This window comes from Musa acuminata, chromosome BXJ1-6 (assembly GCF_036884655.1).
Source record: "Musa acuminata AAA Group cultivar baxijiao chromosome BXJ1-6, Cavendish_Baxijiao_AAA, whole genome shotgun sequence".
Taxonomy (NCBI): Eukaryota; Viridiplantae; Streptophyta; class Magnoliopsida; order Zingiberales; family Musaceae; genus Musa; species Musa acuminata.
In genome coordinates this window covers 1245274-1261254 of record NC_088332.1, presented here as the reverse complement: position 1 = coordinate 1261254, position 15981 = coordinate 1245274, and the positions used below count along the sequence as shown (strand labels likewise).

General features: G+C 36.2%; 2 protein-coding genes across 3 annotated transcripts; one reads left to right on the top strand and one right to left on the bottom strand.

Annotated features, from left to right (window-relative positions):
- Positions 1 to 17: 17 nt before the first annotated feature.
- LOC135582910 (uncharacterized) lies at positions 18 to 4988 on the top strand. The gene is made up of 10 exons (XM_065185797.1): positions 18 to 157; positions 301 to 839; positions 967 to 1085; positions 1643 to 1696; positions 1816 to 1840; positions 2064 to 2186; positions 2275 to 2438; positions 2538 to 2607; positions 3289 to 3387; positions 4622 to 4988. The coding sequence occupies exons 2-10, from the start codon at positions 483 to 485 to the stop codon at positions 4703 to 4705; spliced, it is 1095 nt and encodes a 364-aa protein (XP_065041869.1). The 5' UTR covers positions 18 to 157; positions 301 to 482; the 3' UTR covers positions 4706 to 4988.
- Positions 4989 to 6855: 1867 nt separating this feature from the next.
- LOC135675535 (uncharacterized) lies at positions 6856 to 14972 on the bottom strand. 2 transcript variants are annotated; one of them, XM_065185791.1, is made up of 9 exons: positions 14728 to 14972; positions 14566 to 14641; positions 13563 to 13602; positions 12084 to 12142; positions 11794 to 11831; positions 11174 to 11237; positions 9313 to 9366; positions 7287 to 7388; positions 6856 to 7207 (listed from the first exon to the last, which is right to left on the bottom strand). In XM_065185791.1, exons 1-9 carry the CDS (start codon positions 14943 to 14945, stop codon positions 7151 to 7153), a joined length of 708 nt encoding a protein of 235 aa, XP_065041863.1. In that variant the 5' UTR covers positions 14946 to 14972; the 3' UTR covers positions 6856 to 7150. The 2 variants fall into 2 exon arrangements, with proteins under 2 accessions (XP_065041863.1, XP_065041864.1); XM_065185792.1 differs by lacking the exons at positions 6856 to 7207; positions 7287 to 7388; positions 9313 to 9366 and adding an exon at positions 9375 to 11050.
- Positions 14973 to 15981: the final 1009 nt, after the last annotated feature.

The following is a 15981-nucleotide window of genomic DNA, read 5'->3' as shown; positions in this document are numbered from 1 at the left end:
GTTCGGCGGGCTTGCTTTCATTTACGGGTTTTGATTCTCAAGTAATGTATACTAGTGATGACTGTAGAAGGCAGAAACGCAGCTTATGCACCAGTTCTTCGAAGATACGATGAGTGTTTCATTTATCACAATGGAAGCTCCTGATGCTGTGAATCAGGTTAGTTCTCTCTTGATTAAATTATGAAGTTGGTATCATTATTTATCTGTTGCTCTTAATTCTAGCCGTTTGTTAGTTTTTCAACTTGATTTGTAGCTCTTCTTTTATAGCTGTTCTGATTTCTTTCGGGCACCTGCGTCTAGTGAAACGTGGTCCGATGAGTGAAACGTGGCTTGCTTCAACGTCCTGAGCTCGTCACACGTGGCGCTGAAGATGGCCACTCATAAGACTATGCGTGGTACGGGGTACGTTGGGGATCAGGCGTGGCCCTAAGTGGTCGCTACCGGTGGGGCCGCAGCTGGCCAACTGCCCTTGATGCTCCTTGATGGTCTCTCGTCGTGGGACGAGTGGGACTCAAGTAGTTTGGGGATGGTCCGTTGCAACCGGTTTGGTTTACCGGACCCAAAGGTGCAGCTGGTGGAGGGAAGAGGGGAAAATAATATCCGTATGTTCTCTCTCTCGCTCTCGCTCTCTCGAGCTGCGACTTGAGAGTATGCCATTCGAGGCGATCGCCTCCGCCTTCTTGGCCGCCGCTCCATCCCTCACCTTCCGCCGCTCCGTCGCGGGCCTTCCCCTGCCCTCGCAGCCCCCCTCGTCGTTCCTCCCGCGGCATCTCCCCGTCCGCGCCCTCATGAAGCGGAACCCCAAGCGCTTGAAGTACTCCGCTCCTCGCTTCTTCAAGGTCGGTCCCTCCCCCCCACCCTTCAATTCTCCCTCATCAACTTCGATCCGATTGTGGTTTAGGTTCTGTTGCGAACATACTTGGAATCTAACTCTCTCCTTTGGTTCTTGGTCGACAAATCCAAAAGAAATCGGAAGCGATGGTGTACGTGGAGATGGACCCCTTGGGGTCCGAGACTTGGAGGCTGGAGCCCGTCATCGAGCTTATCAAGGAAGGGGCCGTCGGTGTGATTCCTACTGATACTGTGTATGCCGTCACTCCTCTTCGTTTAATTTCCTCTCTACAATTCTGCGGCCTATTACGTTTGCCCTGTTTTGAACTTGACGCTTGGAAATACAGATTGCAGTTTCGTTATTGATTGTACCGTATTGATGATTCGGAAGATGAAGTTGTGAAAAGTAACTTCTCGTTTTGTGGTCTACAGGAATAACATCGCCCTCGTTGTTAATAATATGAAATCATTGATCATGTTTCATCTGACCACTTTAAGTGTTTGGACGGTATGCAGGATGGTAATAGAGCCATTCATATCTTATCCAGCCCAACACATTAATTAATTGGAAACTTCCCTTTGGAGGTATTGGAAACTTTATTCAAATCTACTACTGATGACTACATCAGCATATGAAAGCGATATCAATTGTGAGCTTTCACCAGTAATTAATGGACCATAGGAATTCCTATGTCTTCTTAAAAAAGAGTGTGCTATGGAAACAATATGATGCTTATTCAAAGCTTTCTACGGTCTTAGCAAATCTCCATTGCATCATGCTATTGAAACCAGAATAATTAAATCTTTTCAGGTATGCCATTGTTTGTGATTTGAGAAGCTATTCATCCATCGAACGCCTCCGAAGGTAGTGTCCATGTTTCTTTTCTGTCATATTTGTAAATATATTTTCTTTACGATGATTATTTCTGTTAGACTTGTATGTCACGCAAACTTGTTTGACAAATTCTTTTCTTACACATGCAGAATCAAAGATATAGAAAACAAGAAGGCAAGAGTTACAGTTTGGAAGATTGGATACCATTGTTCATGAAGCTTAGTACTAGACCAAACTTCCCACTTTGTCAACAATATATAATTTTGTTTTCTAGCTGATAATGCAAAATATATTGTTTAAATTTTAGTTTCTTTGTGGTTATTTATTGCAGAACATATTATTACCTTTTTTGGCTATATTCTGCATTAGTTCTGATTGATTCAATGTATTTATGCAGCCTCTCAGTATCTTGTGTCACTCGTTTCAAGACATAGATAAGTACACAGTTGGTTTTCCTCGTGGTGATGGACGTGGACAAACAAACATATTCAGAACTGTTAAGCACTGTTTGCCTGGGCCTGTAAGGAAGATAATCTTGCAGTTCTTTGAAATTGAAAATTTCTTTCATCCTGAGATGTGGTTAACTGATAGCAGTTCTTGTTGAACAGTATACTTTTATTCTTCCTGCAACCAAAGAATTACCAAAACAGTGCATAAAATCTGGACGGACAGCTAGATATGAGTCAAGAAAGCACGTCGGTGTTCGCATGCCAAATGATTCTATCTGTCAGGCCATATTGCAAAATCTTGATGAACCTCTGGTTTCCACGAGGTTGGTTTGAATTATTAAGCTAAAAGACAGATTTGATCTCTTTCTCTCACACACATTTCTTTTAATAATCAAACGACTGCACTATCATGCTGAACTTAGTGTGAAGTGGCCTTCAGAAGATCAGTGGATGCTAGATCCTGTCATAATTGCAGATACTTATGAGCCAGAGGTATGTTCCCTGTTTTCACTTATTGTTTGATTTTGATGAATAAGGCTCTCTCTCTTCCTCCATCACATAAAATAAATTTATTGAAACTGACATTTTTAAGTGATGATAATGATATCATTGACGCATGTGTGAATTCTTTAATTCTCTGAAATTATACATATCTTCTTGGTAGTTGAACCATAAGTTCTTGGGTTGTATCTCATTTTATGTAGTACATTTTTTACTGTGATCTATTTGTGCCTAAGTCATCCAAATAGCTCAGTTAATTCAGTTGCATGAGCTTAGATCATTTGCAAAAGGCAATCTTCCTATTCATCACCTCACCCTCTGGGTCCTGCTATCTGCCTTGTTTTGAAACTTCACATATATCATCAGGATTTCCGCTCTAGGTGATCCCTAATAGCACAAATCTACTTTAGTCATTCGATGGAGACTTTAACAGTTAAAAGACTGCTATAGAACCAGACAAATTTGATCAAGAGACAAGACTAATAATAAGGCCTTTAATCACAGTAGACATATGCAAAAGCCTAGAAGGAACAAAGGTAGTAATTCTGGTTCTTCTGTATTTTGAGAATCCTTCTATCATATATTTAGTTAGTTTTTGTTCATCAAATGATACATTTGCCTTTTTAACATTTTAGTGTTCAACCCGATCTTTTGTTGTTTGACATTTTCCAGGGACTTGATTTTGTTGTTGATGGTGGTGTTAGAGTTGCTGATCCATCCACTGTGGTTGATATGACAGGAAAATATCCAACAATTATTCGTCAGGGAAAGGTATGTGGATATAGAAACCTAAAATTAAAGGCATTACCCCCTTCTGTTTCCTATACCATGGTTATATTGATGTCTTTGCTGAGTTTCTGTTGACATATAATAAATTAAGGGAAAGAAAGATCTGCAAACCAAATTTTCCTTGTGGCTTTTCAGATTTTTTTCCTTTATTTGAATTTTTATAATTTTCAGACATTTTCTTCTTTGACTAATATGGTAATGTTGATATGGCATAACCAAATGTGGTGTCATTTCCATACCATATATCTTCACCAAGCAAATCATTTTCATATAGTTGAAAACTTAAGGACAGAAGTCGTCCTACTTGAATCTTTTAGTTCTATGGATACAGTTTTTGTTCCTTTAGATTTGAATTAGTCTGTGTTGCTTGGTTGACCATTTCCTTCATTCTTATTCTCCTTCAGAAATCAGGGGCAGGATTGGTCAAGCAACTTTTTTCAGATTGTATTATGTGAGCTAAAAGGTTGCATCATTAACATTCTTTACTTAGAAGGGCTTATTGTATAATATATTATGCCAACAAATATTGATTATTCTATCTTGATGTAAGAGAAGGCATTTAAAGCATTAGTGTTTGTCAACACTCACAATGCCCACTTCAACTTGGTGAGAATATGAAAAATGATATTACACTTTGTAAAAAGAGGTGGGTGATGAAGTAATTACTGTTCTTAGGTTTTGTAAAAAGAAATGCAGTCATACAGTAAATGGTGAATTATGCAACAGATTTTGTTAAATTTGTTTGTCACCAGAGAAAATTAGATGAAGGAACAAAGTGTTTCCAGTTAGCAATTAAGAAAGTATATATGTGGAACTGCCTCTATTGATGAAAAATTATGGTCATTTAGACAGAATTAGTTAAGTGATCTGGAAGTCTTGTTTTTTCTTTATATGTAGCAGAAGCCTTCAAATATCAAAGCTGTTTTTAACTCTATTTTCAAAGTTATAAGCGCCTATCAAAGAAGAAGAACCAAGTTCAGGTAATTGAATGTGTTGGTGTGACTTCATCAATCATATGATTTTGGATTTGTTAGTGTTAACCTTTGCTGCCAATGGATGGTTACATTTGTCGAAGCAAATTATCAAAGTTCATATCGCTGAGAGTCTGTCAGTAGAAGCATCTATTAATTATTGGTTCCAGAAATTGTTTCTCGGTAAATGATTTTTCTCCAACACGCCACACAAAAAATGTCCATCTCATTTTATTGTTATTCAGGGCCCTAAGCTGGAGTGGATGATAGTGGAAGGCGAGGATTATGGTGGTGGCCCAAGTGAGTTGCCTTTTCCCCAGGTAGCTTGAAGGCATCACTATCTCCCCCAATCTCATGATCATGCTTGTGTTTGATTGTGAACATCAATTTGGAAATAACCGTCGTTACAGAGATGTCAGGAAGTGAAAAAGAAGGCGCTGTTAACATACCTTCAATATGATGTTGTGTATAGCTAGTAAGACATTGTGTTGCAGTCTTTTATCTGAAGATTAACATGCAGAACATTTGATACTTTGTTCTGGTATTCCCAGTGTTGCAGCATCATTAAGGTAACAGAAGATGGGTTGTCCTAATCTGAAGCACATTGTTTCATATTGTGGTTGCTGAAAATTGCTGGTTATTGTTGACTTTTATACAAAATTGCCTCGGTTTTTTTGAATAAGATATTATGTTCTATGAATTTAAATTGGGGCATCAGATCAAGAATGTTTTAAGCTCTACTGTTAACTTGCTTTTCCCTTCCATTCTGGGAGTTAGTTCGTTGGGCAATGTCTTCGGGATCTGGTGATTCTATGAACCTTCTCTCCCTAATCCATGAATATTTTTAAGCTGATTTGCCTGTCAATTATTATAGTTCAAAAGATAATGTGTGTTATAGGTTTCTAATCCTTTTGTCTTCGTCATCGATATGCATGAAATGAAGAGAATATATTTGTTTTATTATCTTTAACAGCCAGGCTGATCTGCGTCTCCCGTTTTAAGAATTTGCAAGCATTTTATGTGAGCTACAACTTAATTCCATCTAGATATCTTAGTTGGTGTCAGGAGAAAAATTGGTGATGTTCTAGTCAAGTCAAATCGACATGGATTTTCTGACTCGATTCTTTGGACGTTAAGTTAGTGTGGAGATGATAGATGAAAATAATAAAAAGTGTCTGACATCGATTATTAAATCAAAAATAAAATTTTATATTGGGTAAAAAGAGGTGAAATATTCAGGGGATAACTTAGTAATCAATTTTTTTTTTGAGTCATGCGGTAAGAATATTAATTATATACTCGTAGGTATGGGTATCCATAGGAAAGACATTTTATATTATTCACGTAAATATGAGTTAAATAGGTAGAGCATTCCTCACCCCATAACTATGTATTCGTACCCAGTCCATTAATAAATGGGGTTGGTTCCGTTGAACTCGAGAGTCTTTTGAGATAGATATAGAGATTATAAAGAGTTCCTATGATTAGGACTTTGTTTTGACCATAGGGCATTTAGACTACTTATACTTTATTCTGATTAAATTTGAGATGTAGGGGCCTATAACCCGATTAAACCAACGTCCCTATAACCCGATGTTTAGATTATTTTGTTTGTCTTTGGATGTGTTGAACGTTGGAGTTCAATTCCCCCCTCTAACCACTGGTGTGCATCATTTGGATCTCACTCACCCTTCCAAATGATGCCTAACTTATGGTGTTACCTCATAGTGTTCATCGTGGAATGTTGATGTACCGACATAACCTCAACTTGCAAGCTTTTCTTCGCTTGCTTTCTTCTGTGCAAAGGACCAAGTGACCACTGTCTTGCTACTTGGGAGGGTTCAAGACGAGGAGTGCCTCAACTAGCAACAAAGGTTAGAAGGAACGTTTTATCTTCAAAGGCACAGGTCGAGACAAGGGGTTTAGTCTTAATTGGTCGAACGAAACATCCTGCATATAACCCTCCCCCTACTTGAACCCCAAGTAAATAGCCTCAACCTAGCTTCTCCAAGTACAATTTGAATTTCTTTCTCCCGAATCACCTTTTCCCAATATTTAATTTACTATTGTAGGAATGGGATCACTAAGCAATGAAGAGATATAATAGAGCTGGTTCATCCAAATTCCTTAGGAGCCAACACAGAGGTCCCAGTCCAGATTGGAGCTAATAGACCTCTGGCCCCCTGAGGAAGAAGAAGATGATAATGATGAAGGTTGTGCATTCTCAGGCGATGGCCCTCAAGCCTGTCTGATCGAAGTCTCATTTTGAGATACTATAGAGACCCAACCCTCCATAGTGTACCCTTTTGCATTTGATCAGTAAAAGTTTCTTTCTGCAACTCGAGGCATCGTTTTTTTAACACTCGAAACCCAAAATACTTACCCACCCGACGCAAGGCGGCACGGCACGGCACCTGACACCTGAAATAGGCCTTAGGGGTAAAATTTTACCACGCAGCTTTCTCGACACCCTTCAAGATGCAATATTATATCAGAAATACTTTAGCACTTGAATTCAGCATGAGTTCTAAAACGAACAAGAGCAACAAAAAAAAAGCTACAGTACCCGTAAGTGTCCAAGAAATTAGTTTGTTATGGAGGATAGCCAGCATTTATATGTTATGTTCTGAAATGCAACATCACAAATGACTCTCGTTTAGCAGCAAGTCTCGAGCACATCAAGCGAGGAATGGCTGCTGCATCAAAGCCAAATGTGCTTCCTGGAGAATATGTATCTTGCAATGGTAATTAAGAAACTCTGTATTTAAAGTCAACTAAGGCTCTTGAAACTTGACTAAAATCTGTGTCATTTGTGGTTGGTGCTTCCTAACCTACAAATACAATAGAGGAGATTAAGCCTACATCAGATAACAATCACATTTTTACATATAAGTCAACCACAAGTAGTACCTTGACACCAGCCATAAAAAGCAACTTGTGAGAGGCAATATATGCAGCATCAGAATTGCCAATCCTTTTATCCACATAATAGATGACCTCAGAGACACCAGACTGCAAGAACTAAGCATCATCAGAATCAAGTAATGACCTAGAAAACCGAACATACATCAGACATAGTTGAACTCCTGACAGACTGCTAACAAATACACAAAAGGCAAACTCTACTTGAAGTAACAAATCGAGTTTCCAGACAAAAAAGCTCCTCCTCCCCTGGATCAATTTTTTCTTTTGAAATGTTTCACCATCTAAACAGATATAAGGGTATCAAGTCCTTACCTTGGGCTTATCATTCTCAATTCTGTATTACGAAATACATGTTCGGATAGCTTTGATTCATTTTCATCTATACTTATTAGATATGCTCTTATATCAATACTTATTATATTTGCATTTATATCTATACTTATTCACTTAGTTTGCTTGTTTGGTTTATTATAAACCACTTTTAAATAGGGAAGAAAAAGGAATCGAACATCATACATTAATTGATGAATGATCACAACCTTGTGGTGGTCATGCAAATGTATTTACTTAAAATATGTGGAGATCCAGTTGGTGCCAAATGTAGACGTGGTCAAAGGATTCAGGATACTTTTGTCTCTCTAGTCATGGAAATTGGGAATTCAATCTCATCGTGTCATTCGCTTTTCATTTTTAAGATAAATCCTTCTCTAATCTTCAAACTAAAAGAAAGATAAGCTTCTCTCAACTTTTACAAAAGAAAATTACATAACTACAAGTGAATCCTGAAGTCCAAGGAAAATTGATAAATTTGTTGGTGCCTTTTAAGGGTTGACATCCTGTCGATAGCAATTGATAACATTGCATTAAAATTCTATGGGCCTTTTAGATTATAATTAATGATCTATAGCTAAATTAACATTGATAGAGAGAAGCTGGAAGAAAATTTATGTCACCCTTGGCAACTACTCTGCACTCGCTACTACATTCCCTATTTTTCTTATGTAAAAATATCCGATGAGTTGATAATCTTTAGTCTACTCGAATAACAACTCTACTAGAACTCAAAAAATAACAATTCAAGTCTTTTTCTTAAGGTAAGCATTTGATAAGAAGCCCCTAAAGTGAAGCCCATTCCATGCTGTTCCTCGTTAGTGTAGCCTAAAATAGCCTTCTCAACCCATCTACCAAAGAAATGATGTGATCCTAATGTGAAACCCAATTGGCTAAAATCTCTTGTTCTACATCTAGAGGTCTTTCATCTTATTGCCTAAGAACAGACAGGTTCAGTAAATATTAACAAACTCATCAACAGAGGCATCTTGATATGGCAGCACCATCATGATAAAAATAACAATGAGTATCATAGTCATGTTATTGAGTATCACAGTCATGTATAGAAGAAGCAAAGTGCCATGATGATGGGGAATAAGAATGAAATAGTACACATTTAAGGCCACTCATGTTCTTAGTCTGTCAATTTTATCAATTCCACGACAATTTATATCAGAAACCAAACTAATTGCTTGTGATGTGGAGCAATAGGTGGCTTTCAGCATGATTTGCTTATGTCTTGCTTATATAAGATGTGAAAGATAGAAATTCATAATAACTCATGTTTGTTCTTCGATGCATGCACTGTATGCAATAATTTAATGCACTCATAAATTTCAAGAGAAAATCCTGATGGGGTTCACAAATAATTTTGATAAATCATTCTCTGACTAACTTTCACACTCTTCTCATATTTATTCTGAATGCATCACTTTTGAATTTTCTGAATGTCAACACTAAGATGACGAGCAGGTCGATCAGTTTCCAAACGAAAAGCATCAACTATGTAGCCAAATAATCCTTGGGTATAATGAACTCTTTAATGTTTGAATAATTGAATCTACAAAATGTCTAAACAAAACAAGTAATATGACAATCACTAATCTACTACATTTATTCAGAAGACCAGGGAAAATGCATGAGAAATCAGTAGAGACACCAGTTATTGCAGAAAACATACCTGGATAATAATCTTGGCACATTCATTGCATGGGAACATTGTAACATACAATTTCTGCAAAAGTCACCAGATGTCAATTCTCTGTCTAGATTTACCCACAAAACTGTAGCGGAATAAATTGAAACCAAAGTATAAGGTTTCTTACTCTTCTTACGGAGAGACAGAAAATCACTACCTAGCACCTCTAAATTGCAACAAAAGTTATTACCAATTTAGTTTAAGATTTAAGATTACATGTAACTGCTACTACATTATGGCATGCTATAGCCATTGAGCGAAAAAATATCATGCATCAATGAAGATCCTATAAGCAGAATACTTCAACCCTTCCTTTCAAACGACGTTTATCAGTAATTCTTGCAGCTTTTGCCCATATTTTAAGTATTGTATATAAAGTCACAATCATAACAACATCAAGGAAAGCTCAAATTATGCATGCTAAATTGGCTTCGGATAATGTCAAAAGAACTTCAGGCCAAAATGACAAGCATATGGTCATAAAGCTTCCTATCTTCTCAAAAGACAAAAAAGAGCAAAGAAATACATCTTATAACCAACAATATATAAGTCAGATCAGTTAAAAGCAATCCATTATATACAAAGTGACATATCACTGTCTTATGTTAATTAGACGATTCCTTTTGACACCTTTGCACATACAAAATGATTCTCCTGTGTCATCCATTCTTACCTCACAGATCAGGGATTATCATGTCATCTATACCCTCATTAATGAAAGACCAGTCCAGAAATGCACAACAGTCTCGCTTCCAACACTTAAGTTGCTTGCAAACTCCTTCTGTATATTGTTCTGGTTAATTTGATAGCAGATAAGATGCTTCGTAGTTCCATCATCTGAATTTTGTGTTCTAATGTTTAATTTGAATTTATTTCTTTCTGTCATGCCTCCTCATTAATTAACAAGATCTTTCTCAATTAAAGAAACCCTCAAACTAATTCTGAAATCACCTGAACTGGATGCAAACCCTACTACATGCAAAGAGGAGGTGATCTTATAATTCCTTGAGCCCTTTTCAGCTCATCACCTGCCACCTGCTGTAGTTATAGCCATCACTATTTTCACTTAATGAACAATTTGGCACCCATGATTACTTGAAGAACTTACTGCTATTGTTTGACTTTTAAAAGCACCTTTTTCCTCCGACTGTGGCCTCTAACTTCTATCACTTCTTTCGTTTTTGTTGCATACTTGGTCAAGGGTGTGTAACAGGTATCAGTCACATTAGACCGGAAGTCCTCATAACATCTGCCTTTTCTAAATAATTAGTGTCCAAGATGTGATGAAATTATGTTCTTGAAGGTTAAAATACTGTGCCAATTATGTTATATCACAATGAAGGCATAAAAGCTTCTAATTAGTAACCTGTAAAGAACACCAACAGCTATATAATCCATTTTCCAGAGGCAATAACAATTAATAAAAGAATTAGTAAAGCTAAGTATATATTATTTGAACGTATAGCCACTTTGGCTAATAACAAAGCCCACCAAAGAGATAAATGCAGGTTGAGTTCATACAACCATCATTGTTATCTCATTTAACTTTCAAGCATGCCAAATTAATTCGGTCAAAATGAACATCACCAGGGTGCTTAAGGCTTAAAAGATATCAAACATTAATTCATCTTTAAAAATCATGCTTGTCTTGGAATATGTACTGCATTGTTATTGACTCCAGGTTACAACTTCTACAATCATCCAGCTGACAAATAACGTCCTAAAAATTCAACATCAACAAATCAATAATATTTTAAAAAATCAGGTGCCAAGATAGGCAGTCAGATATAAATTTTAAAACTATCCATAACATTTCTTATCAGTAATAATGATAAATATTGACCTGTCCAGCAGCAGAGGCATGGTTTGTGTTTAAAATAGCATTAACTTCTGCATGAACAACGTAACTGCACAAGAATGAAATGAGAGGTCATGAAATGTTCACTTATTGTTCAATCATTCTAAAGTATCCACCTAAAACATAATATATTTTGACAACTAACAAAGTCAACCAGAGAACATATGAGAATAGTAATTTGCACATCAAGTCCTGATATAAGAAGACAATAGGGAGTCCAAATCACCTTATTACCTTACCAGAATCCTACACAAAAGGAAAAGAGAGAGAATCCCTAATAACTGACTAGCATTTAAAGAAAAAAGAAAATTGTAGAACAGAGAGTCACATAATTTAAATACTTCGCAATGCAAGAATCCCTATGACCTACTTTGCAACTAACAAATGACTAGTATGCAAACTATAGCTCATAAGCTATCCTATATATCAAAAATCATCATGTATCCAATGAGTCATTTAATCATATATTAATCAAATAAATAAAGACATCGAGCTTAATAGTCATACCATACTAGGCAATATTTTTCAGCAACAGAAGTGTGGATTTTAGATGCAAAAAAGAAAATTAAAAATGCCTGTTGAACCACATAATACTTGATACTTACGGGTACTTTGTCTCCAGTGGATCTTCATTTATAGATTTCTGCAATAACAAAAACAAGGAAATGACATACCATTGTACTTAAGCAATATGTATATTTTCTAAAAGGTCCTTGTCACCTGATAAGAAAAATTAAATTCTTTTGACATGACAGTTTAATAGAAAATAAGCACATGAACAAACAACACAAACAGGTATCATCTGCGAACAGAACAATATATTAAATAAAGATCTATAAGCACAAAGATTTCCTATCTATGACTGAATATAAGTTGATATTGAAAAGAAAATCACCTTTGCCCAAGGAAGCTTATCATCAGAACAACCTCTTGGGAATCCATTGTAGCCAATTCCTGACTATACAAACATTAGAATTACATATCTCATGAACTTAAGGAATATATGACTCACGGTGGTAAATCATATTCAGTAACATGCATCACAAGCTTGATAATGAATTAAAATAATCTCTTTCATGTAGTTTCTCATCATAAGTTAATACAACTAATTAACTAATTAAAATTAACAAAATTTAGCTAAATGTTTTTACACATATAGCTAGCAAGGACCAAACATAGCAATATGAGCCTGATGAAATGGATTTGCAAATTCTAGTTATTTTTTCAGCACCAATGATAGCAAAATACAACTTTTACAGCCATTTTCTGGAATGGAAGAGATAAAGATTCATGAGGACACAGATTGACATCTTTCCCAATGTATTATTAATTCCAGCATCGTTGATTGTGCAATTGTTATCTGAACAAAGATTAACTACAAGATAGAACTAAGATTTGTAATTATTTATTGGCATGCAAAGGTCATCATGTCCTGGGTGGAAGTTTCAAACCAATCACATCATGTCAATTAATCACAGCTTTAACTAAATGTCAAAATCCTTGATGTACATTAATGAAACAACTAGGATTTGTTTCACAAGTTGGCATACTATAAAATAATAATCTTAGAGACGAAAATGGTTCATGGTTTATCCTTAATGATCCGGAATTATCTGTGCATATTTGCAAATACAAAACCATCATGAATAAACAAATCAAACAATTATGCTCAAGCATAACTTCTCGATTATGTGGATCTAAATAGCAATTGAGATATGAGGCAACACAAGAGAGGCCCAGATGAGTACAAATAAAGAACTTCAAATAACATTACAATCACTGTAGCATCCATTAATAACCTATCACAAGAAGCAGCAAGATGGTTTTGGCATTGCAGATATTGGAAAAGGAATTTTCACTGCCATAGATCCAAGTGAACCATTATTGTATATTATATGTGACAGAATGAAAAAATAAATGTTCTTTAATAATCCAGTCATTTCCATTCTTTAATAACCCAATTATTTTCATTCTCCATTAGAAACACCTTGCGCCTAGAGTTCAGAGCTGGTATCTAAAGCTATCATCTCCATTTTCCAATAGCAACACCTTATGCCCAGATAGTAGAGACTGGCTTTTTTAGGTTATATTTCCATATAAACGTAGGAGGAACCAGTACAGAATAAGATACATTGCAAGGTAAGGGCATCAGACAAACTTGCAAATTACTGCTCAGCTAATTTACAATATGACAAGGCTACTTTGCACCATTAAGAATCACTTAGACCACATAAAATCAAAATATTAGCAATTCAAGAAATTCATTTTTTCACTTAGTTATTTATGATATACTTACATACCATTTGAAGAGTTGAATATTGGAGCTATAAAAGATTGAGTAAAATAAATTAGCAAATCAAAACTTTATCCTCACCAAGGATTATATCATCTTGACTAACCAGGCATGCTCCAACCTACACATTATCATCAATATAAGCTCAGAATAATATAAACAAACAGATACAATAAAGCCAATTGCAAAAAAACCCTGTGTACAAAGGTATAAATACATCCAAAAGGCAAAATAATGCACAGATATTCTTCATTATATCAAATCACCTATTTTGCAAAGAAAAAGAGTAGAATAAGAACATACTTGGAAAATTAGAAAGCCCTTTCAGACATGCAAAAATAGTGTATGGTCCATATTTATAGCACATACAAACATTTATATGAATGTTTGGAGACCAAATGTGGTGCCACTTAACTTACGAAAAGAGAACTAATCTCTCGATCATGACATTTGAACAAAGGGAGAAAAATAGTAAGGCAAATTCAGCAATAGACATTTCTAAAGGCCAAGTCTCAAAATGTACAGATGCATCACCTAAAAGGCTCAGTGAATATCATTGAATCTGAAAAAAAGAATAAAAAAAACAGACATTCAGGCTGCACAAACTGATCATAAAACCTTGTTCTGAATTAACATGAAAGAATATATTACAGCCACACTAACAACTTAATGGATCGTATCATTCTTGTAAAGCATATAACACACACTGAAACAGTTTGTATTGACTGACAGAACATAAAGCCATTCATATCCTGTTCACGTAATATGCTCCAGCACCTCCACAATTTTTTCCCCTGCATGTTATATGTCAATATCCTTGGTGTTCTTTTAACACTCAAAAAGAAGTAAAAGCATTTATTTCGAGATCAAATTATCTTCTACAAACTACATTTATCCAAAATCAACAATTTTCCTCCAAATCTAAGGGCCAAGTAATGACATCCGAGCAAGGAAATATTATGTTATTTAATGGAACAATCAGCAACCCTAACAAGCAAGGAGAAGATTTACACAATAGGTTTCTCATTGATGGTAAGAACCTCAAAGCACGCGAAATAGAAAAAGGGCATAACATCCCACCGACCTGCCTGCTGGGATCTTTGGAACGCTGGGCGGAGAGGAAGGCGATAGCCATGAAGTAATCATCCCAGCTAATGTACCTGGAATCCGACCAAGACGAACGCCTTAAGACCTAATCACTCGATTAAAAGAGAAGAGAAGAGCAAGGAAGCAACTGAGCGCGTGCCCTTCGCGTTTGGCGGGGTCGAAGGGGCTTCGAGGCGGGACTCCGCAGGCGGAGCCATTGGCGTTGGGCGATGGAGGGGAGGGGAGGCGAGGAGGAGAAGGCGGCCTCTTAGGGTTGTCGGGAGAGGAGGAGAAGGAGAGCAAGCGAGCGGCGAACAAGGAGGCGAGGGCTCCAATGGCGGCGGAGATGGAAATGAGAACCAGGTCTCTCGATATCATTGCGGAGACTTCCAAGAGAAGTGGAAAGTGCTGTGGCAATAATAATAAGAGTGAAGTGCTGTGGCGGCTTCAAAACCGTTCTTGCAAAGCCCTGAAATGACAAATTTACCCATAATAATAATAATAATAATTATTATTATTATAAAAACGAATTCATATAATAATAATTTTTTTTATACGATGCCGAAACTCGAAAATTTTTGGTATATCGCTCTTGGCCACGTTAAATGATCATTTTTTCCTGTCCTATCTCTGGTCGTGCCTCTATTTGTGTTTGGTTGTCTGATCTGTCAATCTTCCTTGTGATCAATTATAACTCTCTCACATACAAATGATCATCGGAGGGGATGGGATGGTCGATATTGCCTGATAGCTCACACACACTAAGGTATATATTTCATTTAACTAGGAAAATGGAACTAGGAAAAATGAGTGGGGCCATCGATAGGGCCAACTTATACACAGAGGTACAAACGAGAAAGAGAATAGGAGAAAGACGATCGACAACGAGGAGGAGGAGGGGGTGGTTAACGAGGGTTACGATCGATCACAATGGGCAAGTAAGAGTTTGTTGGCGAGGCTCCCAAGGGTGACCAAGCACGAGGCAAGTGTCGATAAAGGTAAAATAATTATTAAAAAAAAAAACTTAAGAAAAATCTAAAGTTATGATATTCACCCTAATAATAATAATAGCTATTTTTTAAGGAAAAATTATTTTTAATATTTTTTTTTCATTGGTGTTATTTTTTTTTTCAAATGGCACTCACACCTTTTCATAATCTTGATCAGAATTATGATCACGTATAATTTTTAGGAGCACAATCTCCATGTAGAAGACTTACGTTGTTATTATAATGTTTTTGGCACCCTCACCATGTATAATACTTATATTATCTGTTATAATATTTTTTAATAACTTTGTAGTATATTTATCACCTCCACCAAAATATTGTGAGCCTATTCAAAAACATTATAACTGAAATAAATGGATTCAAAACTCAATAAAAATCAACTCATATAAAAGAATAGAGCTTTA